Consider the following 26374-nt stretch of genomic DNA (forward strand, 5'->3'; position numbering starts at 1 on the left):
GGAGTTCAGAGTCAGTAAGCAGCCATGTTATACAAACAGCAGAGTTGTTGGGATTTTTAAAGGTTCCTTCCGCTGGCCATTACTGTATGGTCCTAAGCAGAAAGCTTGTATCTGCTTAAATAAAGGGGTTAATTTGCTTGGAGGGGAAATTCCATTCTCTAAGTTAACATTAACAAGCAGCTCCTCTTCCCACTGTCACTCCCCATCTGCTGTTGAGCTCAGCCAAAAACCCTAATGCTCCAGAATGAGCCAAGTCCAATCTACATGGCTCAGTCGCTCCTCTCCCATTCGAGAGAGACGCTGCTTGGCTTCCTTGCCTCATTTCCCCAGCCATCTGCTACAAGTCTGACTCAGAGGAAAACTCACTCTTCTGGGTATGTTAAGCTCTCGGTGGCTGGCTGGTCACTTTGGATGTTTCCTGCACAGAACAGAGCAGCTGTTTGGGCTTTCTGTAAACGTTACTTGGAAGAAGAGTTAGTAAGAGAAATGTAAGTTGGATAAACACTTTGGTTCATCGTGGAAGTGTCTAAAAATAGTAGAAAGATAAGAAGCAAACCCATCCACCATGTCGCTCTGAAGAACTGACGACAACAACCACAGCTGCTCTGGCCGTAGAGCGATGTGAAAAAATCTCCTTAATGAAACACAAACAGACCAATGTGAGCCAAAGGCTCCCAAGCCACAGGCAGTGGGCAGACTGAAGTATCCAGGTGGAAAATATGTGGAATTATTTGGATATCAGCGAGGCAAAAATGGGCCTTTTTCTCCAACACTTATTTCAAACTCTAACCAGATAAATGAAGGTTGTGAGCTCTTCATAGCTTGCGGTTTTATGCACATCAGCCAAGAACTAACCTCATCCTTTCATGGCCTTCAAGCATATTTATTCTCATCAATGTAACCAAAGAGATCCCCCTACCTTTCACCAAATTGCACATTCAAAACCATGAGCAAAAACGGTGATACTACATCAGCGCTCCACGCCACTAGTCCCTACTGGCTCATTTCTTCTACTCCCTTTCTAAAACCAGCTATTATATAAACTGAAACTCTGTAAGATCCATATGCCACATGAAGCAGGAAGAGTTTCCTGGATGATTACTGCTCAGTACATCTCCGCTGTCCTCTGCGCCCCAAATACTCCTTGGCAATTAAAGAGACAATGCCTCCACGGGACTGGACAATGGCTGAGAGTGGGGATTAAGGATCATGACAGCTACAACTTGAAGATCCCTCTGGTGGAAACATGCTCCTCCAGCGCCCCGCTTACTGCTACAGCATCTGGAAGTCAGTGGGATAGGCCTTTACATGAAAGCTCAGCTTGATGAAAATATATGACTTGCCTAATTGCAGAGCACTAGCCTCAGAGGATTTACCTATTATGATAAACGGCAAAACGTCTCTTCTGGTGCTTTATTGAGCAGTAATATATCACAGGGCACATCTTCCTGAACACAGGAAAAGCTCAGATTACAGCAGACCAGCCTTCATCCAAGCTCTGCAAAATGTTCCACCTTTGCTACGGAGTATTTCAAGCATGAAAATCAACACACATCTGTACTGCTTTAATCTGAAATCCCGGGCTTCGTTTCCCTTACAACTTTATATCCTCTCCTTCCCACACACCTCCAGATGTAAATAAACTATAGGTTTTGAGCCAACCTCTTCCTCAGCAAACTGGCATCTCCTCACAATGTTCATCCTGGCTTCGGAAACACATAGGGGTTCTTTGTGCACTATGAGATCTCAGAAAGGCACCTGTTAGCCTTGGTTTTTAAGGAGGGGGCTCTAGGAATCTGACCAGCAAAGTGCAGTTTTGACTATTTGCCAGGAAGCTGGAAGGCTATAGCTACTTTGCATAAAGTGAAACAGGACCATCTGACTGCTCTTACTTTAAATAAAAATGCAGCCTAACGAAACCACAATGCTCAGCCAAAGCAGTACAGTGCCGTGGCAAATGAGTAATTCCAATATACGCTACAAGGAGGACAGGACCTTAATGTCTGTCAGACAGAGAGAGAGAGAATCATCTGCCAGGCATCTGTCTTGAATCAGGAGGCGGGTGGGAGTTACCTGCAGCCATTGCAGAATGTGCAAGGTACCTGAAAAGCTGCTGGCATTCTTCATTTCCCTGTAAGCATCGCTCCTTTTTGTAAACTGAAGGTAGCGTGTCCTATCCTTTCCTCTCACATGTACAGCACTTCAATCTGCAGCCCTTCGATGACGCAGACAGCACATAACACCCTGATCACTCTTTCCCTACCCAAATTCCAGCCTCAGCCCTTGTATTTACTGAAGCCTGCCAGTATCGGATGTGCGCTGAGAGTTACTTCCTCCATCCTGGCCTGCGGTGCTTCAGCTCCGAGCTCTCTTGAAAAGTATCCAGGCTTGTCTCCAGAACACTGACTGCCTGGAAGAGCACCCTTGTTTAGACAACTGTAAAAATAGAACATCTCTATCTGATTTTTTCTTGCCTTTTTGGGGAGGACCATAGCAAGAGGAGGGAACAAAATATGGCTTTAGCCTTCCAGTTGCACCAAAAATTTCTTCTCTAATGTCATTTGTAGTCAAACTGAGATGGCTACATACCTAAATACAGACGCAGCATGTAACACCACCACATATTGCTAAAGATAACAGCAAAGTCTTCACCAGGCAAAAAAAAGTGTTCTCCCATACAAAAGGACTCCTTCAGTAAGGAACTAATGCGATGTCCAACGTGAAGATGTCACCGAGGCTGTAATTCTCCCTAAGTTTTCAGAGAAATTATGTGCTATAGATCCCACATGCCGAGAGCTGGCTAAGAATCTCTCATCCTCTCAACACAGAAGTTTGTACATACATATAAACCAATTCTGTATGTACATAAATTAAGTAAATAAATTTATGTCACAATATACATTTTTGAGTTGTGTGTACATATACACATGTTTCTGTATTTGATCGGGACAGTATTTGAATCCCACATTTTAACCAAAACCAAAATCCAAAACTCCATTCAGAATATGACATTACATTTCATTTCAGTTAGTCTACACTCCAACTGTCATAAATACCTTTTCATAACTGAATGGATAAAGAAAAAGCCTTAAGTTCTCATTTGAAAACCACTAAGTCAAGTAGATTTGAAGCTACACTAAGGAGATGTTCAACTTCCTAAAACAGGTCAGCTCCTCACTCAGTCTCTCATGTCTCTTCTTCTCTTTCCCTATTCTGCCTACTTACAAATGTAAAATGCTCGTACAGTTACTTTCCAATTATAAACAAAGACAAAGGGACAACCGTGTAGATATTCCAGCTCCTACAGCAGCACTTGAAGAACTGCATTGGGAAAACCGCTGAGAAGGAGCAGTTTAGCAAACTGGAAGAGATGCATCAGTTCTCACTGTGTGACACTGAAGTAGACACAGGAGAGGGAAATGACTTCTAAGTAATATCTACCCAGAACATAACATCCCATGGCCCCAAGCCAGGTGTAAGAACGCTGAAATACATGGTGCCTTGGACAGAGAGAGAGGAAAAAAAAAAAAAAAAAAGAGACATTCTTAGGAATTCAACGCAACATTTGGAATACCCTTATAGCGGGAGCCTTCTACTAACTGGAGTTGGGGGATATTCTGGAAATGCAATGACAAGTTTTTCCAAACTGTCTTGATAAAGGCAACAAAAATTAAAACCAAAACAGAGGTATATTTGTGTCTGATGTGGGGCAACGACGTTTCAACAATACGAAATGACAGCAGAGAACGTCTCAGGCTCTTCTAGATTCAGTTCTGCCACACTCCTGTGCCGCCCATTTTACTGTGCTGCCCATTTACAGAACAAACAGGACTGCTTGATCACTCGCACCAAGTGCAATCTGCAGACATTTGGAAGGGGAATTACTGAGCAAGTGTTTTCATAAGTTGCAAAGGCTCCCCATAGCATTTCAGTGCGAGACATGCCCAGCTCTTTGTAGTTGCCAGAGGTGGTAAGTTAGGAGGCATGCCATTAGCTGTTCCTTTGCGCCTGCTCCTGGCCACCAAGTTAATCATTCCAGTCAACACTTGAAAAATACACAATTTGCAGCTATGAGGCAAAACTGATTTCAAAGTAATGGCTCTCAACAGCCTTGCCTTTCCCAGCATTGAAAGGTTCTCTGCCATCAGTTTATAAGCCAGGATCTCTTTGCCATCAGTTTATAAGCCAGGATATTACAAAGCTTGTGAACACTTCAAAAGCTTCCACTGAAATGTAAGGACATCTGCTATTCACATTTTAGGATCAAAAGTGGTCAAGTACCTTAAATGCTGAGTTTACCACGAACACGAACAATTTGCCACAGACAAAACTATCTCAAAATTATGCTTAGAACAACAGATTACCGATATTGTCAAAGTTAAACAGTAACATGCCATTCAAGAGAGAACTAAAAGCTACTTTCATTGCCTAAGTTCACTGCAGACCGCGTAAAAAGCCCACCAAAAAGTACAAACAAAACCTGCTGTCCCTAGGTAATGGGGCAAACTGATTTTACAGCACAAAAAACAAAAGCCTGGCACTCAGGAGTTTAGTCCAGCCACAGCCAAACAAGTGGCTCAGGACAAACAGCTCCTTCTCACATAGCACACCTCAAGGCATGATGAAGATCTCGTTTTCTGTGCTGGATCCTGACGATGCCTGTCCCGTTAAGCCTACTATGGCATCTGCAAAGCAGAATATCTCCAGCCCAAAGCTGAGTTTCAGATTTTAAGTTTCCTTTGTTTGTGCAGAAGCAGTGCATCATTACCCCAGTGGCTTCTTTATGGTTACTTACATTGGAAGCAGGCCCCTGCTTTAATGCATCACATATGAATTAAATGGTCTACTGTTAAAACGATGACAGAAGCATGAATCTCCCCACTAAAGCTAAGAGAGTGAAAGTCAAACAAAACAAGGCCTAGCAGTCCAGGCCAAGGTGTACTGAGGACACCTATTCTCAACAGACTCTTGTTTTTTTTGGCAAAGCTCTCACACACCATAAGGCCATGGCTAGAGTCAAGCCCTTGGCGTCCACTTCACAGCTATGATTTAAAGTATTAGGAAGGCCTGTGATCAAATATTTGTCCGGGTCACCATAACTCGGGTGTAAGTACTGCAAGCATTTTAAAAGAGTACGCAATGCTCAAAACTGTCTCCAGACGCCTTTTTCTCCCCTCTTGCTTTTGCAGCAGCCTCTTTTGTAAATCAACAACGTTGAAAGAAAAATCACCTAGGTCTGGGGCAAGCTTCTGTGACTGCAACGCTAATACAATTCAGTTCCTCTCTCTGCCATCACCGATCCTTTGTTCCTTCACCTGCCTCAAACCTGTACAAAAACATGGACTGTTTAACAGAGTCTGCATTGTCCTTTGTATCGAAACCAACGGTCTGCCCTGGGAAGTCTCATAAAGGAGTCTTAGCAGCTGCCAATCTCTCTAGTCGCTCACACCCATACAATACGCCTCCTGTCCCCCAGAGTTTATTACTCTTCCTGAGTCACCGACTTCCACAGTCCAGATCTCGAGCAACCCCAATTCATCAGCAGCGTGCCACGAAGTGACAGCACCCTTTGGGCAGGTGGCTGGGGCAGAAGCACCTTCAGCCAGTGAAGTCAGGCTCTGACAGGCAAGACCTGGCAGACCTAGGATAGCAGCACTGCCTGAACAGTCATCAGCGTGGCACCTTCCCTCTGAAAAATGCCTTTCTCAAGAAGAAGTCTAAGCAATTAGAACTGGCACAAAAAAACAAATGACCAGAAGATATTTATTTATTTAAATCATTGTCCTGGTACAGCACGAGGAAAAATACTAAAGAAGGATAAAAGATACTTGAAGTCTAAGAACAGAAGAATTCTAGGGTCTATGCAAAATACAAGTCTGGTCACAGTGGCCTACCTTGCTTTTTTTTTTTTTTAAAGAGGTGTAATGTTTTTATAATCCTATTGGAATTTTCTAGTAATGAAGTGGGGCAAATCTTAAAGATAAAATGATCTGTCCAGACAATGCATGCAGAAGTATAAAAGTTTAGGAGTATCAAACACATAACCAAGACTTAAAAGAAAATCTAAGCTCCTACTGAATATTTTGTATTTCTAATTGAAAGCTATTCTGCCATCAAGCAGAGTTCAAGGGGCTTCCTGGTAATCACACGATTGCAGATTAACTGCTTCACTGGACTGCATATGAAGCAGGAAAACAGATGTTTATACAACACCTCACAAAATAAACTTTTTGTTCCCAGCTGAGGCTACTGGATATATAAATAAGGAAAGGCATGCTGTGGGGCTGTAGGGTATTCCAGTGCAATATACACACCTACCTGTCTGGTAAGGCTCCCGCCAAGGTTCATGGTACCAGAACCAGTTTTATTAGTCTGCAACCACAGCATCACTGTGGAGGTCAGCTTGTAATGAGCAGTACGGCCACTGGATTTCTCCTAGAAGTGGAAGGAGAAGAAAAAGGAAAGACGAAAGATTAAAACCCCTCCAAAAACTGAAAAGTGGCTGGCCCCAGAGATCGCATGTGCAACAGCAGAGATACATTTAAGTGCACTTACAGAGCACGGTCTATTTCTGAAAAACAATTGCAAGCATGCACCTTTCTACAATTTTCCAAAAGCAAATCTAGCTAGAGCAATTTAACCTCCCATTACCTTGTTTTTATTACCTAATTAGTGATATTTATCTGTAGACCTTTACATTTAAAAAAAAAAAATAATCTCAGAATCATACACACAGAAAGTAACATACTTTCAATTCTTCTGGGATTCTTTTTGATTACAGCCCTGACTTATCTCTATCCAAATTGCTTCAGGGAATTTTCAAAAATTAACACGGGAAAAAGTTTACAGCCCCTAACACAATATTGTATTGTTCAGTGGAACACCTGTGCTCGTTAACTGTCTGGAATTAACTGCGTTTTGTTTTCACTTAGGAATATCAGCTGCCCCAGAGGCTGTACCTGAACCTCCACCACGTGGATGGAATCCCAGCATCCCTTAATCTTCTTTGATCCATCTCCAGCTTTCTTAATGAGGATCACACCAGCAAAACCATGATCCAGATCCCAGAGGTAGACAGAGGAGACTCCACCTTCAAAATACCTGCAGGATGCAATCCAATAGGTATGTTAAAAGTAAACAACATCTAAGTCAGAGTCAAATAATAATAACAATAATAATAATAATAAATACGCAGAATCTTTACATCCTACCAAAGATTTTTGATTTTAAGACAGCATTCTCTCAATAGTTAGATACCTAGAAACACAGCAGTTCGTATCATCTTATAATACACATTTTAATTACAAAAAACTGTACGTTTCTCTAAAGGAGAATAAAAGTCTAGTGAGAAACAAAGCTAGTTATGCATTTCTACAGTACTTGAGCAAACAACAACTCTTTAATTACATTCCAATTAAATGTAACAGCTGGTGAAAACACAAGCTACAAAGTAGGCTGAGAGTAAGACTTTATTTTACAATTGGTTCCCCACCCCCTTTTCTCCTGCTATTGGGCAAGGCTGGAAGTTCTTTACAACAAAGTCTGCTAATTAAGACAGAAGAGAGCAAGTAAGTGGCTTTATGCTGCTGTCTCAAGAGTTTGTGTGAAGCTGACTTATTGATTTATTCCAAGTGGAATTGAATCAAAAACCAAAGTTCTTAGAAAAGAAGGGATGCTGTCTAGGTTCACGTATTATTCCAGCCTCAGATGCCGCAGACGACAGAAGCCACCTAAATCTCAGGTTTCTGGTAGTACAAAGTAGATTTTTAGAAAACTAACAAAACAATGACATCTGCAGAACTCCAATCCTTTATAGCGCTACTGCCAAGCTCCTTATGTGCTAGATGAAAGACACTTTAAAATAATGGTAAACAACCCAAGGCTGTAGGAAGGGTGATGCACAAGAAAACAAATCTGGCTTCTAGAAAAACGAAACTGTAACCTACCGCATTTAACAACCGTCTCCATTCTCAAGTTATCAAAGAGCCATAATGAGCATCACACAAGAGGGAATACTTGTCATGGCACACAACTCGTAGATCTCACTGATGAACTTAATGCTGCACAGAATCACCGCCTCTGGTGAAAGGTTAAGGAAAGGAGAGGCAGCTTCGGCAAGCACAGATGAATGACAAGAAGTTTTAGTAGTCAGATGATTTTTATTCGGAGTGTTCTGCAAGTACGTGTATAAAGACGACAAAACACCTGGGAATTTATTGTCTGAAGGAGAGCAAAAGCCCATCACACAGCGAAACGAGGAGCTTCTGTGGCAGGCAGCTCCCAGGAGCTAAACCGGGCAAGAGTCCTGCAGATTCAGCAGCTCCATGTTCCTGCCCCTCACTGGCACGACTGCCACAATCACAAAGATGTGCAAGTGACTGCATGTTTCTCCTCCTCAGCAAGAAACGATAGCATCGCTCATCGCCAACATGAAAAACTTGTTGAAGCCTCCCGTCTTCATGTTCCCCTCCTTTCTAAACATGATCCTGACAGTTATTAATGGCACGTAAGATTTGATTTACTGTGCATTTTGGACTTCGTCTTAGCTTGAAGTGCTGTAGATTCAGGGACGCTACCGTATCCTTTTCCACAAGCCGGGAGAAAAGATATCAGGAAGGTATTGCAAATAGCATATGTAGCTTTGAACGTTTTCTCTGCATTTACAGATGGGTCCGGTATATTTTTTCTAAGGCAGAGAGTCACTAGACCAACCCTGATTCTCCTCAATAATGTGCATCCATGCCTGTATCAAAATCAATGCTGTCCCAAGGAGTGTATACAACTTCATATTAACTCATCACACATCATTTTATTTTCAGTGGTTGACTACTGCTAGTCACCAACAAGCTTAGACCAGGCATTTAAGAAACACCCATACACAGCACTGCCCTATGATATTTGTTAGGCCACCGATAACACGCCATCAAAGGAAAGCCCTCAGCTCCACAGGCATGCTAAAGCCAGACTTCCAGCAGGCAATTTAAACCTAACAAACCAACAAACGCCACATCCCCCTGGGGACTTCGCAAATGGATTTTGTTTAATGCAGTTAACAGGAATTTCAGTCCCTCAGCAAAGCTGAGCTCCAACCTGGCTGATGCTTCCTTTGACAGAAGGACAGTTTGATCAGATTGACTCAAAGACCACAGAGCACAAAGCACTGTCCATTTCCAGAGGAAGTTTGCTTGAAGTATTCATACAAAGAATAAGTGATTTCATTCAAAAAGCACTGAGAAGCCACCGAGAATATTACAGTGTGTACAGACAGTTTCCCCTATTACACACTTTATGAGCTTGCTATGAGCACGAAACATTAATTAAGACAGGGACTGAAACAAGGTTTTGGGAAATTTATTCTTACCTACTGTACTTTGATCCTAATGACATGAAACAGGAAAAAAATCATTTTTATGTGGTTCACCTTTATGAGATTTTACATAAAGGCTTTTGTGGGTATTTTAAGAATGTGCTAAAATGTTGTCTGAAACCACATAAAACCATCTGAGGAACCTCCTGCCAGAACTAACAGTGCACACATGGAAATGCTTTAACTTGCCTTTGTATATTTAATGAATCAAATATAGTATTAATATTGTTTTAAATACTAACATGCTATTTCAATAAAGTTGCTTTGACATAGCCAGATCCAGTATTTTGAGACTCAAACAACAATGCCAGTGATTGAACCATTATGAATCCAAGGCATGCCGGGATAAATATCAGCCAGAGCCTCCTCTGTGTTCCACCAATACATAATAATTCCAAAACCTCACTCATTCTTCACGGGGAGAAAATATATAGAATAGATCACAACGTTAGATTTTACCTTTCCCCATGCAGCAACTAAAAGGTACTGAAGCGGGATTTTCTGAAGACTACCTAATCCCATGAAAGCCTTGTTTGAAGAGGGGAACATTACTTGAAACCTGTTTTCTTCAAGAGAAATTAAGAAGTAATACAGGTTAATTGGCTGCTACATAAAGAAAACCTGGATGACAGATTGTTAGGAATTTAAATCTACACTTGAACTTGGATTTGTTGCTAGAAGACCAGACTATCTCCAAGAAATCCCGTCACCATAGATTTAAAAAATAAAAATCAGCACAAAAAAAACAAAGCATGAGAGAGATTCAGCTTGGAAAAAGTTCCTGGAAGGCATAAACAGATACCTTCTCTGTTATGGAAACGGATGGGCAAACCAGAGCACATACCCACCAAAATCAGAGGCAGTAGTTGCAGCAGAAAACTTTGAAAGCTCCCCCCCAGTTCCTGGGTGGAACAGAATTTGATTTGATCCCCTGTTCTTGATACACATGTTTTTGGTATGTTGCCCTCCCATTTTTCAGTGGCACATCTCTGTCTTCTGAAGAGCTTGAGTTCTCTCCCAAGGTATCCAAGGCTCAACGTAAGGCAACCATCAGACACTTCTAAGATGGGCAAGAGATCCGATGTGGAAGGAAAACTACAGTTCATAACGGGGTACCTCAGAACCATCCCCAAAGGGTAAGCCGTTTTCAAAGGATGGCGATTCAAAGCAAAGCTATCGGTCCTCTTCCGCAGAAGAACACAGATCTCTTTCTTGCGCAGAGCACAAGGGGGACAGACCCTGCGTTTACCTGCAGGCAGAAGTTTGTTAGAGGAACAACAAAAAAGTCTCACGGTTGTCATGAGCCAGGCACGGCCCCTGATCAACAAGCTAAAGGTTACGCTGCCAAACTACATCTGTCTGCTCCGAGGACGGTGTTCTTCCACCTCCGGTAAAACCGCTTTCTATAAAGCTGCCCAGGAAGGTGGTTAAGTGGCATATGGCCCAACAAAATCACTCATTCTCTCTGCAAAATTCAGAATAGCATTCCACTCAAAATCAATTCTAGTTTTAATGTCATGATCAAACACTTAAGTTTTATATCCATTACTCATCAACCACAGAACTCCTGGAAAAAGCTGTTTTATACAAAAAATGTCACACTCAGGACTGACCTACTTTATGAACGCAAGAATAAAAGAAAATATTTAAGCTAAGAGTGATCCAAAGCTTTATGAAGTGTTTGAAGTTTAAGCGGGTGGAGAGACAGGATGGAAACTTGTTTAAGGAACTTGAGCTGTAACCAGGCTGAAACAGAAAAGACCGTGGCCAGAACAAAGCCATAACTTCAAGAGGAACCTATCAGGGGAGGAAATCCCCAGCTTCCAGCAGATACCTCAGTAAAGGAGGCCAGATTAATCATTTTGTTTTACCGCTAAACAACAGATCAGAAAATACACCACAACCTTCCCGATAGCATTCTATTTCTCAGAAGCCTTACAAATGAATGTTGGACTGTACGCTGAGAAAATAAGTTTCCACCACACAGCAATAAAAACAAGCTATGACTCTCAATTACACTCTAGAACCAAATCACTCATCCATAAAAACACTTGTGTGTTTTCCAGTAAGGAACAGAGAGCCAAAGACAGTGGGTGGGTTTTTCTATCTGGCTTGTGACTCTCGCAGCACACAAAACCCTGATGCCAAAGTACCCATACCTGGAATCTCAGAAGGGCCACGCAGATCTTCAAAAGAGTTGCAGTGTTTCAAATTGGCTCTTGCAAAGCAGCAAAATATGTATTTTATATGTGTGTGTGTGTATATATAAATTCCCCCCTCAACGTTGCACAGATACCTTTTCCAACTACAGAAGCTCAGCACAGAAAGGGAAGCGTCTCCATTTAGATCAATTTCTTCCAAGAAACCTGTCTGAAAAAAAAATCTGCCCCAGAGGAAAATATTGAGCATTCACCCTACAAATGTTTTTACTACAGTGACAATGATCAAAGTCACAACCAGAGAAGCCAGTGTCTAACAGCAACCAGACGCGTTACCTAAAAGATGAACTGAGGAAGCAGACACTTCAACTATTATAAAAACAGACGACACTAATGGCAAAAGACTTGGTACAATTCTCCCCCAGTGCTTGTACCCCGTAATTTCAAACCAACACAAACATGAAGGAAGTGGGAAATTTGAGCAACCCACTCCCTACCAAGCCCAAAACATTGCTAAGGTGTTTATTCAAATCACCTGCAGCCTTGTAGCTCAAAGAAAGGGGAAAAAAGTCTTTAGGACAACATCAAGAGATCAGAGTTGTCAGTAAATGACTTCACTGCCTGTGCCCAGCTTTCTAGTAATGAGGCTTGAGCGCCTGTTCTTTACTAAAAAGGGCAGGTTGGTACCAGCAACACACCAGGACGTAACTCTTCTCCCACTGAATACAGATGATTTCAAGTTCCTCTCTCTCCCCTTCTTTGGTCCCAGGAGTGTAACTGTATAATGCTTTAAGAATGTTACCTAAATACTTACAAGGAAGAAGGTAAAATGTTTGTGTATTCAGAGCAGCTGTTTTTCACCACCGTTTATGAACGCAGCCCGAAGTATGCCCATGGACTCTGCACAGGTATTTTACAGAAATTCTTTCCAGCATACACAGGTGCAAAAATCCCTGGAGCACACATACCAATCTCGTTAGGTATGTGTAACTTCAATGCCAGTTGTACTTAAAAGCACACATCTGGACTGTGGTGGGATGACTCAACCTGTGAAGCAGAGTTGTGAAGTGTAGGAACTCTGCATGGAAGGAAAACAGTCTCCAAACAATGGGATCCTGAAGGCTAAATATCTTCCAGAACCTCAGATTTTGTGTTTTCTGGTACCTCTCATTATTAGAACAAAACACAACACTGTATTGCTCACATTTTCCTTACCACCCAATTGCTCTTGGCAGATGGAACCTAATGACCAAATCCTTCTTGAGAAGGCACCTAGAAACAGTTCCATTAGGCACCTAATAACGAAGACAATGGGTCACTTTGTAACGTGGCCAAATGCGTAACGGGTTCATTACGTACAAGGAAGCACCAACAGCTACCAAGTCTCTCACTCACACCCATCCATTCGACCAGCGCGTTTCTGCAGAGACAGCCCACAGTTTCATCACCCAACGGTCTGACACATTTTAGATGCTGCCAGCTACGATTCAAATATGGGTAGGAGGGGAAAAGACAGCAGCAGCAGCAGCCTCTCGTGTCATGTACTACGCGTGCCAAAGTCTGCACAGGCTACAGATTTCGTGTGAGAGACTTCTTCCTTCAAATATGCATTTATCAGATATGCTGCAAGATGGCTAGGACTAGTTCTTACTCTAGTCTTCAAATTTCCATCATTAGAACAGCATGCATTTGTGACAGAAGTTAATTTCTAAGTACAAACACAGATGTGTATTATTAGAGATGATCAGGTCAAAAACTCCAGATCCCAGTAAACTGACACTTTAAAATCTAGTCTCGCTCCATTTTTGAAAGCACGTAAATCATCTCTTATTAGGGACTTAGAGCCTTCAGAGTGGTGTTTCAGAATAATGCTGCATCATCAGTGCTGGCCTCATAACCTGAGCTTTCTCTCTCCAGAGTTCAGATTTTATGTAATCACACAGAACCGTGGGAACCCAAGGGAAAAACTCCTCTGCTGAAAATCGCAGATTCAGGAGATAAGAATGCAGTCTGTCCAGAAATGCTCCAAAACGAAGCACCCAAAGAAAAAGAAATTAGATGAAGAGCAACTAATTTAGTTTTTACAGCATGATAGTATACTTTATTTTTCCTCTTCTCTTCTAAATTCACTCCGTGTGATGCCTAACAACTTCAATTTTGGAGCTGTTTTGAGTTTTAAGCTGCCTACGGGTGAGCTAAAGAAGGGACCCCAACACTGGTCTGTTTACACTTACGTCTAAACAATTTCCTTGGGAAAACATCATGGTTTTAATTTTAAAAGCACACGGACATTAAAGCAGCGAGCATCTTGGCAGTTTAGGTCTGTCTTATGAAACTTCATCTTGTACTTATCAGTCTAACCCGGAGGCAAGAATCACATAGATGACATAATCCTGATGTCACACCCTATTGTGCAAAAGCCTAGCCAGCAGTGAGATGGAAAGTCAGGTTTCCTTAGTGCTAGGATGCATAACAAATGCATCTGGATTCAATCTGCAGGGCCCTTGCTGCGAAAACCACAGTAACTATCATGCCCAAGAGAAAGCCATCACAAAGGGCTAGTAACCATTAATGAGGAACAGTGAGCTAATGGCAATAAAGTCACTTCAAAGCTTTCCATGGGTTTTTAGTTTAGGCAAACTAAGTTTACATCTAAACACAGACAGAATGCTTATATAAAGAGCTTGCAGCTGCCTAATCACTTTGTGAGCTGAAAGTTACACTGCGGGCTGCAGGGATCGAAGCTCAGCGGCTGCTCCCCCATGTATAGCTACAGGCAGGAGCACTGGTAGGCTCTGCTAACCCCAAACCATTAATTACACCCCTTACATCTGGTCCTCTCTTTTTATTTACTTGGTGGAATAGGTGCTGTTCTGTATACAAAATAAATCAAGTTTGGTCAAACTGATAAATACAACAATTACTTCAACCCCTCTCAGAAGTGCAGAGTATTTTCAAAATCAGAGAGGAATGAACTCCACTCGGAGGATCTCATGGGCTATCAGATCACGTAAAAGGATGTATGATACCAGGTAAAGGGATACAGAAAGTCAGGGAAGAACGCATTAGATGACAAACTACAGCAGCAATCTGAAAGAGTTAAAGTTGGAGGGCAGCCCTAATACAGTTTTGCCATTGTTTCCTATGAAGTGAAGTAAAAGGCAACCACCAGAGGTGGTTCAAGCACAGAACCCAAAACAAACTAAGGCAAAAGATAAGAACAGCTAAAAAGAGTAAAGCTATCCAGAGCTTCCAGGACATTTGAAGATACTCAGTGGTAGAGACAACAGCGAAAAGTTCAGTGGTGAAGAGCCGGAGTCGAGCCAAAATGAGACATCCCTGACGTTGAGCAAAATAAGGCTGTTCAGTGAGATAAAACATCAATAAAAGGCACCCCTGAGCATTCTCAAAGTTAAAAGGCATGGGTGCCATCCTCAGCACTGCTAATACCTAAGAACATTAAAAACACATCATAAATTCAAGACTACCTCCATTTCAGACAACTGCAATCTAAAATTCAGTAACAAGAGGATCATACACAATGAAGACATATTTTAGAGGTCAGTCCTCTCCCAGACCTCCTTCCACTCCTATCAAATTCCTCGTCCAGAGCCCTAATGTAAGTTGAAAATAGATCAACATCAAAACAAAGACAGAAGCAGAAGTTCAAGGCTTCACGACTTACTCTGTTGAAGAAACTCAAAGCCCTAATCAATAAAAATATTTTCAGAAGCAGAATGATTCTAAATGTATGTCAGCTTACTAAACTAGTCCGGAGTTGCCAAAACTCATCTTGTTTGTAGAGATATTCAGATCAGCAGCATCCTTCCCCAGGGAGGTCTATTTAATCACTTCAGAAATGATTTCTTCCAGACAACAAAGAGCGATTAGATTACTTAATTAAAGCACTGATTATCTCCAACCCAAAACAACAGAACACAGAATCTAAAATGAATAGATTTATCCAGACGCCCTGGTCCTCATTACGCTTTGATTTCAATCAATCGCACACACACGTCAAGAAAAGGGCAATAAATTACAACCATGTGTTTGAAGAAACTATCTTCACAATATTGAAGTGGAAAGCCAAAGCTCTAACCGAATGGTGTAAGATATTAGACTTCCATCTGGGAATAATAACTCACTGAACAAAAACATACCAGGGCATTAGCTTCAGGCAGTGTCTGAGTTAAACCTGGCAGCAGGAGATCAAACTTAAACAGTTGTTTTTTTGGGAAAGTGACATGCACTTTGGTAAAACAATAACTAAAAAATATGCTTGTTGTTTTGCACATATAATAGAGAGCCAATTAAAACCTAGTGTAGTTGTTCTTCGACCCAAGGAGACATGAATGTTCCTCCAGAAATAAAAGGTGAGCAACCCAGCGATGCTTAAAAAGCAGTTTGCATTAAAACAGACCCTTACAGGAAATAACTCAGCACTGGTTAGGAGGCACTGAAGATTCCATGCCCCAGAAAAAAAAATTATTCTCAAGCTTTCATGATTTGAAACTATTTTATGGGATACTACAAGACTTTTCCAAGCTTGTTCTCGTACTGTACTCATTCTGCGTGCTGGCCAGTAAGCTTTTCGAGACAAAACTCAAAAGTAAGACCAACCACCAGTGAACAGATCTGAATGGATTATTTCACACAAATTGTTAACAAATGCATAACAGGCTGTTTCCCTCAAACCACCCACGCTAGCAGGTGTCATCCCCTTGGGAAATGGCAAATGCACGCTGATGACTCACTAAATGTAGGTGGATACTTACCACACCTGATTACAAAGAAATCTAAAAAGGCATGGTATGTGGGCCAAATGGGACTGACAGAAGGAAAAACTGAAACTATTAAAGTTTTACAAGAAGCCCAAAATGAACTCTGTGAGATATCATCACTTACTGCGCATAAAGGTAAAAAGGGAGATAATCCAAAGGAATCTTGGACCTCACGCTGGGTGCTGAGGGGAAAGAGCACATATTCTCAAAAGTACTTATTTGTCTTTGGAAAACAAGCATCCTCCTCTTCTGCTCCCTGCTGGAATGACCAGGAAAAGATGCATTCTAAAGCTGGGGAGCGAAGCGAGCACCACGCAGAGCATCTCAGAAATAAGTGCTTACAAGGTATTAATTTAGGCCAGGGCAGGAAATGCTCTGTCCCTTTATTTTTGTGGTTAGTATTTTGTCTCAAGGAAAAGCCTTGTACATCCTTTCGCAATCGCTTATTAGCTGTTTTCAATGGATCGAGAATTACAATCTAAAGCTTAAGTTTCAAAACCCCTCAGCACCCAACTATAAGCTACCACTCAACGTAAGAAATCCGAGCACGCTGCAGGTAGGTTTTGGTTGTTTAAAAAAAAAAACCAACAACTTTGCTGTCTTGTACACAGGCTCTTCTGGTGCAATCGGCAACAAATTGCTTTTGCAGCCTGAACTCACATCCACGCATGATCTTCCTCTTCTAGCCCTAGGAATGACAATGACAAGGCCACACGGTGCGGTGTCCTCCTGTGACTGGCTAGAGAACCGCCAACAAAAGATCCAGTTTAGTCCAGCAAGGCTGAGAAACAAAGCCACAGACTGCTTTCAAAAACCTAGCAGAAATCCTTATTACAAGAATGACCTAGGAAATTCAAGCACACTGGAGCCTGGTGTTCTCTGGGAATGACTGCAAACATTAGATTATTTTTGTATTAACTGTTAGCCCTCTACCATAAAACATAGCATAACTGAGGTGTAGATCAAAAACATTCTCTACCCCGTACAGAAGGGGGCAGAAGAGCCTCTTAAGGGACTGCTGTATTAGACCTTGGTCCATCAAACCAGAGCTGCCTTTTCATCCTCTTAACCTGCAATGAGATCTCAAAGTCTAACAGTGCAACAACCGCTGCACTTAAACTCACTTTTTTTTTCTTTTTTTAAGAAAGTACTTATAACGTGAAGTATAGATTAATGTCACCTACAAACAGCCTGTCTGGAAACCCCATCCGAGTGCACAGGGACAATGGAAGTCACTACAGGACAATACAATAAACCTTTTTTTGCCTACAAAAATCTACAAAACCTGCCTACGAAAATAACATCACTACTAGAAGGTGTGCCCCTGTTATAAACCCTCCCAAATAACAAAAATCATCATTTCCACAGAAGATACAGTATATACAGTAACAAAGACCGCCAGCATACTAGTTTTTTGGTTTTTTTAAATAGCATTTTTAAATAGTATTTTTTTTAAATAGTATTTTCAAATGAGCCTGAAATTTTTCACAATGCTGGAAAATCTCCATTGTCACTGGGTCTGGAATCTGAAGTGACAGTGATAACGTTGTACTGATGCATCACACACTCCTTCCCCAGTGCTGCCAGCTGCCAAACTAGGCGGCTAGTGACACCTTTAGCAGCCAGTACTCAGACCTTCACAGTGGGTACACAGAATTAGTTCCCAGGTCTAGCAGACCATGGAAATTACATCACTGCAACTGCCATCGTGTTCTCACCTACAACCTTCCCCACACTTAAGCCTCCCACAGGATTTCAGCAGCTGGTATGCCGGTAATTGTTACAGTCATTCCCAACCTGATGTGTTGGCAAGACCAGTGAGTTGCAGTGTGAAAAGCTGGCAATTGTTACCCCACCTCATTTTTTCCCCCTCCAATCTCCAAGTGAAAATTAAGCTTTTGCTGTCAAAATACCAAATCCAATTGTCAAGGAAACTGCAGAGTCCAACTACAAAAACAAAGCATGTTTTTATCCAAATCTCTATTGTAGGTACAGTACAAGTCCTTTCCAATTTCAACCATGAGGAACCCTTCAAGTGGTCAGGTTAAGTTTCCCTAACTTTGCAAATTCTTTCCAAAAATACCGCAATTTTTACACCACTCAGCAAAACGTAAGCCACCCTTCTCCTCTTTTTCTGAGGCATTTCTGAGACCATAACATGCATCAAAGCGCGCTGTGCTGACAGATGCTCTTATCTAGTCTGACTATTCTGCAAGTCAGAACGCCTCAGTCACTTCTGGCTGATGCTACAAGAATGAAGTCTTTGTGAGAAATCCCTCCTGTATCCCCCCTAACATACTGCCTACAAACTTTGGACTGCCAAACTGAAAGATGAAATTTGATAAGATCTCTCCTTTTACTTCCATACAATACATTAAGGCTACTATTGTACCGCATGCTGAGCAGGGTCAGCAGACTCACCTAAGTCTGAGAACAACCTGTATTGCACTTGCCTTTCTGCAACTGAAATTTCTTTAGAGGAGTTACCATATTCAGCTGTGAGTTCATGGTCAATGATCACAAACGGATTCAAAAAGACAGCCTTGGTTCCACAAGCCTACTCATTTTCACCTTAGTGAACAAAACACCCTACTGGTCTGGTCTGCACCTGAAGAGTAACTGCAAACCTCTTTGCTACATGTGCAAATCCCATTCTTTCAGTGAATTCAGATACCTGTAACAACTGTTGCTATATGACAAGTTGGATAACTACAAAAATAATGCAAGAAAATAAGTAAAAAGTTGTTATCTGAAAGAGAAGTGTGAAGATTAGACACCTGGAGAAGCTACGTGAAGTCACATCTTACAACAAGAAGAAAATTAGCAAGATTTTTTCCTTTAACCTGCATTTGTTAGCATTAAAATAGTATAAATTTCAACTGACACGATGAACTACATCTACGTTATCTCCAGTTGTGTACAACATGAAGAAGCAACAAAGGAAAACAAGCTATCATTGGACAAAACAGAAAGTTTCTTTGGCTTTGCAACACATTCTTGCTTTTTAGATTTAGCATCACTATTTCATCCCACTGCTGCTAAAGAGACCACAAGCTATACACAAGGCAGCTGTGAATGCAACGCAAGACCTGTGCAGTCCCACCTTGCAGAAAAATTGTTGGACTGACAAGTCACCTGGACATTTTGCTGCTGCAGCCTTAAACAGACACTGCCTAATTGCATTTTTCTAACACAAGTTCTGTTAATTCCTTCACTTTACACTTCTTTCATAAGACACAGCCTAAAACACAGCCACCAGAGAATTGCCTTTGCAGCAGAAGTGAATTGCCAAATACCAGAACTAGTATTTGTAATCTTACAGAAAGATGGGACAATGTGCAAGTTGCTGCTATATATATTTATAGATATTTTGAGAGTACAGTCCAGAGGGAATGGAAAAAGCAGATGGTTAAAGACTGAACTTAGTCAAGATCAAAGAGAACACAGGTCATTTCAGGACAAAGATGCCATTAATTTATTCAAGAAGAGAGAGAGGGAGGGAAGCAGGAAAGCACTTTGGTTTCTGCCTTTAGCATCAGCTGACAAATTTTATCATGTTTTCATATCATGAAATCAGTGGATATATTCCCCAACAGAAGATCAGCTGCTGCCTTCCCTTCTTCCTCAACTATATATTGGTATGCCACTCTCAGAGGCAGCTAGTGACCACATTTCAGACCAATATATTTGCAGGTATTTGCGTGCCTGCTGAAGGAAACAAAGAAAGCAGAGGGCTCTGTATGGTAGAACTGACATACAAGTCTCTGTACTGGTCAAAGGCATTGTTGGCTTCCACCTCCAGCTTGCGCAGGCGAGCAGATGGCATGGCACCGTCTTCCAGGGGAGGATCGTACTTGTTACTCCATGGTGATCTGCCAAGGAGACGAGAACAGAGATAGTTAGACAACAGAGAAACAATGAAAGGCCAGAAATTCGTGGGTCAGACCTGATCCACAGGAAGGGGACACTGACTCCTCAAACTCCATAGTGTAACTAGGGACCACTCCCTCTCTTCATGTTCCTACTGTATAAAAAAACATGCTTGGGTTTGAATTTGTTCCTTCTTAAACACTCAAAGGTAAGGCCTCGGTTGTTACACATTAGATATTTAAAGTTATTTTCATGCAAATACATACACTTTGCATACTTTATTTGGGGTCTGACGATATTTGAGCCAAACTTTGCTGTCTAGAATTAAGGTCTGGCTTCTCCTCCACTAGTTTGATTTAAAATAAACTCTTCTTTTAACACAACATTAGGAAAATGTCTGAGCACTGTGAAGGATTTAACAGGGTTTGTAAAGCTGTAGTTTTTACTATATGATTTCTGCACGCATGGAAGAGATTTTGTGCTCTTAATGAAAGATTTGTTACTAAAAGATTAATGGAACCCGTAGCCCATCTGCTTTAGACTTTTCTAATTCCCTTTTAGTAAACCTGCATTCTCCTTTTCATTTTCCCTGCGGATAACCAACCTACATATATCAGTGGTAGTTTAAGAAAACATACCTCTACCCTTTGCCTACTCACTTTTCAAAATAGTCCAGCCAACTAACACTAGGTCTTAATGCAGTCCATACGTAAGGGCTCTTGCCTCAGTAGCCATTTGTTATTCATTTCTCAGAAAAGCATCTAGTTTTGACATGTTTAATGCAAAGCACAAAGAACAGGCTCCGCTTCCCTGTGCCCTTGTGCCTTCAAAGAACTTCAACCCTCTCTGAACAAAAAGGTGAGACATCAGGAAAAGCTAAATTATGTCACAGCAACCCAGGGCAATGATTTTCAGGTGGTAGTTCCCATTTTAAAACAGTTGCTTAAAACTCAGTCACTTCGGAGAAGACAGCTGCAGTAATGTTCATTTACCTAACAGCTCTCTGAAATCTGGAAGAGATCCAAACAAAAAAATCCCCCCAAATCCTATCTGCAGGGTTCCCAAAGGGCACTCCCACACCCACCAGGCAGCGCACCCAAAACCAAGCCACACTGGAGACGTTCAGGCAGACAGAGCACTGACCTTGCCATCAAGTCTGCAAAAGCAAGTCAGGGTTTGTATGCCACCAAGTGCAGAGGCATACAACTATTCCCCCAGTACCATTTATATGATGCACTTTCTCTACTAAATTTTAAAGGGTAGTTTAAAAAGAAATAAATCTGTTTTCTGTCAACTCAAAAGACTGCTTCTCCATCAAGTTCAAGGAAACGGGCGAGCAAAGAATCCATGCAGAGACATGATGGAGATACTTGAACTGCAAACAATAGATCTCTTTAGAGGCTGACGGAATGGGGCTTAGGGAAAGCCTAGCAGTTATTCTAGCTAGCAGATTGTGGCATTTTCAACCCATTACGGATGGAGCCAGCAGCAACTTCACCTAAGAAAAAAAAATCATAACACAACCCTGTAATTTTTTCTTTTTGTGGAAGAGTACGCACAACACATTTAAAAACTTACATGGAGACTATTTGAAGAAAGACAGATGGACACAAGCACTTAAATTTCAAAAGTCAGACCTCTAATTCCCCTAAAAGAGAATGTTTTTTGTTTCAGCTAACAGGATTCAGCGTTGTTGGCACCAAGTTCCCCATAAGGATTCCATTTAATGGAGCGATCAAACATACTTAGAATGGAAACGTATGGACAAAGGCAGAGACCTTGAAGTCTAATATCAAAAAAAGAAAACGAGGTCTGCTTTCACAATGCAGATCCCACTGCATTTTGATATCCCCCACAAATCTTTTACTACAGGAGCACTTGCAGAAGCGCCTGCAAGACTACACACCAAAGGCTGCTCCCACAAGCAGCAGTGATACTATGATGAGATGTGAAACTATCCATTTATGAAGATCCAAGAGAGACTCCAGATGTTCCTTTTAGTCTGATCCTTGTTTGACGTGAAGAAAACCAAGCCTATCTAAATACGAGGAAGGAGAAAATTGTGAGGGGCTCAGCAATGAGGATATTAATTTCCCTGAATGATGCCCCATGAAGCAGGTGGGATTATCACCAGAATGGCCAATCATCCCAGCCATTTTTTAAATTCGACTCCCAGTCAAACTATAAACTATAAACTATACAAACTATACAAACTATAAAGCCACTCAAAAAAAGAAACCACGTACAAAGCTCAATTCCCAGTGAAAAGGTGTGACTACCTAGCTTCACCTTTCCTGCAGAAATTATATGAGGCACAGTTGTCCACAGAATGCTTTGAAATCCTTGGATTAGTATTACAAGAAACACAATTAGCAAACACTCCGATAAGAAAATTGAAGTTTAGTTTTAAATGTACAGTAATTGGAGATGTAGCATTTTACAGGCAGGGAATAGTATTTATGAGTCCTCATCTAGTGTGTGGTTCTGAAAATCTTTGTGGAAATACCAAAAGCTTTTAAAAGCACAGTAAACTCCTCCTAGATTCTGGCCTAATTGATTAAATTAGTGTAAGAGCCGCTTCTCAGTAACAACTTCAGATTTTATGAGGTATGAATAACAGTGTCTGAACACAGGCACAGAATAGGATTAACACATGTACATGTTCGCGTCACTTGGTTTTCAAAGGCTTTTGCGTTGTGTTGAAGGAAAGAATTTACTTTGTGAAACAGGGCTGAGGCCAATCAATTCCAGAAGGGAGAATCACTTCAATCCAGAACACTTGAACCAAAAGCCTTAGAGAAAAAAGAATTCTTTAACGCCAACAGCTGAATACTTTATGGCTACCCCGTATGAAAAAATAAAATACCCGTCCTGAAAACCCGGCAAGTCCCACATTTTTCTGAGATTTAAAAAACACAAGTCTTCCTACTTCCTTTTAACTATTTAAGGATCTTCTCAGCAAAGAAAAGATTGAGCAAATTTCAGAGGCAGGCACAAAAGTAACCCTAAAGAAAGGGCTGCCAAATGTGCTAATTAAACGTGGGGTGCTGGGGAGGGCAGGGAGCAAGCGTTATTAGTTATTGCAGCGTGTCACAGTTCTGTTTAACAAGTGCCTCTCCAATTTTTCTGAGCCTCTGGTGATAAATGCTCACGTCAACAGTCTAAACGGGATTCAAGGAGACTGTAAGAAACACACTGCAGCCGCAGTGAGAACGCATCTCTTGAAGGACCCACGAGAAATACAGTATCTGTGATGTGCTCCCTTCTTTGGCATCTGCCAGAAAGGATGCAGCTGCGTGCACACATCTTGTGGAGGCCAGGAGATGCTACTAAAACTCTTTCAGCTGAACAAGCTTTCAGTGTCAGAATAGTACCCTTCAGGACACGAGCGAACACTTCACCGTAGAAATTTTCTTCCTTCTTGGCCCACTGCAACAAAGGATGTATTTAAAAAAAATCCTCATTGAAATTTACAGTCGGGCACAATCCCGATGCAGTGTCAAACTTCGCATCCATTAGCAGTCTCCTCCTCCTACTTTTAGGGCAAAACCAATCTCAGTAGGTTGTCTGCACCGATCATCTGCAGACAGACAGGCTTTCAGTTTAGATAAGTACCTTTCCTGCAATTCAAAGTAATTAAAAACTATGTACTTATAAACCTTCATAACTTACCTGCTTCTGTAATGATGGCCTGAGCCAAAAAAAAAAGTTAAAAGAAAAAAAAAGTTAAATATTTTCTGGAATTTCATGTTGAAATAGAATATTTCTAACATTCTGGCCAGATGACGACAAATCTCTACTCCAGACCTGCACAAAGCAAAGCTAAATTTTTACTGCAGATCAGTTACAATTGTTAGTACCAAAAATATAAGCTGTTGCACCAAGCAAAGAGCCTGAGATGCAACTCTCAATCGCAACCAGGAGAGTTGGAGTGGCTGAGCTGTTAACCCAGGACAGAAGATGAATGAATGGGGTTCATTACTTCACAGCACAGCACCCTTCGTTAAGAAAAAAAGAGTAAAAGCCAGGTGATGCAATAATCACAAAGGTTTCTGGAATATAAGTTTTGTGATTCTTGATTAAATATTTGGAACTATGGCACTGTCACTACAGATGTTAAAAAAAGGCAGGTAATGCAAAGAGCTTTAAGTGTTGGCTGCTGAAACGTAATCATCCTAATGGGAAGGGATGGAATAAAACCAAAAAAAGAGAAACCACATTCAAAGCAGCTGCCAAAATACTAAACACTCATCATACCATTATTCCACTGTTACAGCCCTTTTAATTACATAAAGCTCATGTTTTTCAAATATTGTCACTGTCTTTGTCTATAGTCCTCAATATAAACGAGCTATTTTGGTAGAAAGAGATTCCTTTTCTTTGCTAAAAAACCGGGGCCAAGATTTTCACAGAGAACTAATGACAATGCACATCCAAAGTCAGACTCAATCCCGTGCAAAAGATGAGTGAAAGAACCTTTCCCAGCTGGCAAGTCCATGCTGCTTCGTTCAAAAAGATGATTTTGTTTAAACTCACTGCTTGCATCATCACTTTGTTGTTGTTACCCATTCCAAAGATTTTACATCCTTGCAAAAATAGGTGGTTTAATTTCACATCAAGGCCACCACAACCATTTCTTCTGAAGATCGAACTGTTTTTAATCCTCTAAAACATATCTATGCTCCAGAAAGCCTAAGAGAAATCTGTTAGTGTCAGCCTTTTAACAAGATGATGGCATCACATTTTAGGCTTGAGTGAGTGACTGCAAATCACAGTACAGAAAACAAACAGAGGCACTAAGTTTCTAGGATAAAACATATCTTGTTCCTGCAACAGACAGACAGGGACCTGCCTTGCAAAGGTCATCAGATTAGCAACCGTACAATCAGCATGTCTGAAACTACAGTCATCTGGAGATGATATTTGTGTCTTTTTGTATCAGGGAAATACTACGGACTACTTACATACCCAGTGTCTTACTCAAGAGAACAGGATTTGAAACAGTTCAAGATTCATAACTGAGAAGAGTTAATTTTTTTTTTTAAGACAACAATAAGAATACGATAAGACTACACTAAGAATACAATATACAAATGATGTAAAAAGTAAACCAGTTAGCTCCTTTCTTGAGATATGAACTCACCTATACGAGTCTCCATCTCTGTTGTAGTCACACAATAGATAATCTTTTCCTACCACCTTATCTCGTGCAATCTTCAATGGCTGATCAACAGAGGAGAGGAGATCTTCACAGAGGCTTGGGACCTGATGGATTGGAGAAAAAACAGGGAGGGAAGAGAGGGTAATATATTAAAATTAGGAGAGTCTGGTATCCCTAAGAACAGATTTTGTTATTAATAGCTCACATCTGTCCCAAAGCCAGAAACCTTTAAAAAAAAAGAAATAAGAAAAAAGCCTGCACTTAAATTACAACACAGTCCTAGGCTCCCACCTCCAGTAATTCCAGATTTAATTACCTAACCACTAGTGTGGTCCAGCACACTTAAATATATACAGTCTCAATGTTAGCTTCTTGCCAATGACATCTAGTGAAGTGATTGTTGAGGACTGATGAATAAAGGTAAATATTTATAATGGAGTGGAAACTAGGGAGCTGCTAAAAGAATATGCCATCCGTATGCTAGAGTGTATTTTTCACAAGCTCCCACTCTGGGTCGAGTTTAGAATAGTTTCCAGGCAGCTGGCCAAACATTACCACGTTGGCTAATAAAAGTACATGTGTGCACACGCATGCGCTCATGTAAAATCAAACATCTCCTACACAGGTAGCTTATAATGCATTCATAATCCCAGCTGTCTCCATGCGCTTCAAGTGGAGAAAGACGGTAAAAATCTAGTTTTAACGTGGCAGAGAAGCTTAGATGTACTGCAAAGACAAAATTACATTTTGCAGCCTGAGGCTAGCGTGAAGGCAAGCCAAGCAAGCAGAGCAAATTCCATCCCGTGGTCTCTTGTTCTGGAGCTGACGGTGGCCCTGGTATCAACATCAATATTCCCAGTACGCAGGCTGTGCCTGGGCCAGCGGAGGAATTCCATCTCAGGGCACGTGCAGCACTGTGTCACCTGGGGGACGACTGAACCATCCTGAAGCTGTTATTAAATAATTGGTGTATGGTGCGTTTCCCTCAAGAAAAGAGTTCCAGATTTCCCCCTAAAGGGAAAAGGACTAAAATAAA

At 41.3% G+C, this 26374-nt stretch overlaps 1 protein-coding gene across 2 annotated transcripts in view; it reads right to left on the minus strand.

Annotated features, from left to right (window-relative positions):
• Positions 1 to 26374, minus strand: part of CAPZB (capping actin protein of muscle Z-line subunit beta) — a 63411-nt gene that overhangs the window by 7084 nt on the left and 29953 nt on the right. For both annotated transcript variants that reach the window (XM_048048660.2, XM_048048659.2), the window contains exons 3-6: positions 25321 to 25442; positions 20066 to 20179; positions 6960 to 7101; positions 6319 to 6435 (exon numbers count right to left, since the gene is read on the minus strand). In XM_048048660.2, coding sequence (XP_047904617.1) covers positions 6319 to 6435; positions 6960 to 7101; positions 20066 to 20179; positions 25321 to 25442 — 495 coding nt within the window. The remainder of the gene's footprint in view (positions 1 to 6318; positions 6436 to 6959; positions 7102 to 20065; positions 20180 to 25320; positions 25443 to 26374) is intronic.

The sequence above is a fragment of the Anser cygnoides genome, chromosome 23 (genome assembly GCF_040182565.1).
Source record: "Anser cygnoides isolate HZ-2024a breed goose chromosome 23, Taihu_goose_T2T_genome, whole genome shotgun sequence".
NCBI classification, from domain to species: Eukaryota; Metazoa; Chordata; class Aves; order Anseriformes; family Anatidae; genus Anser; species Anser cygnoides.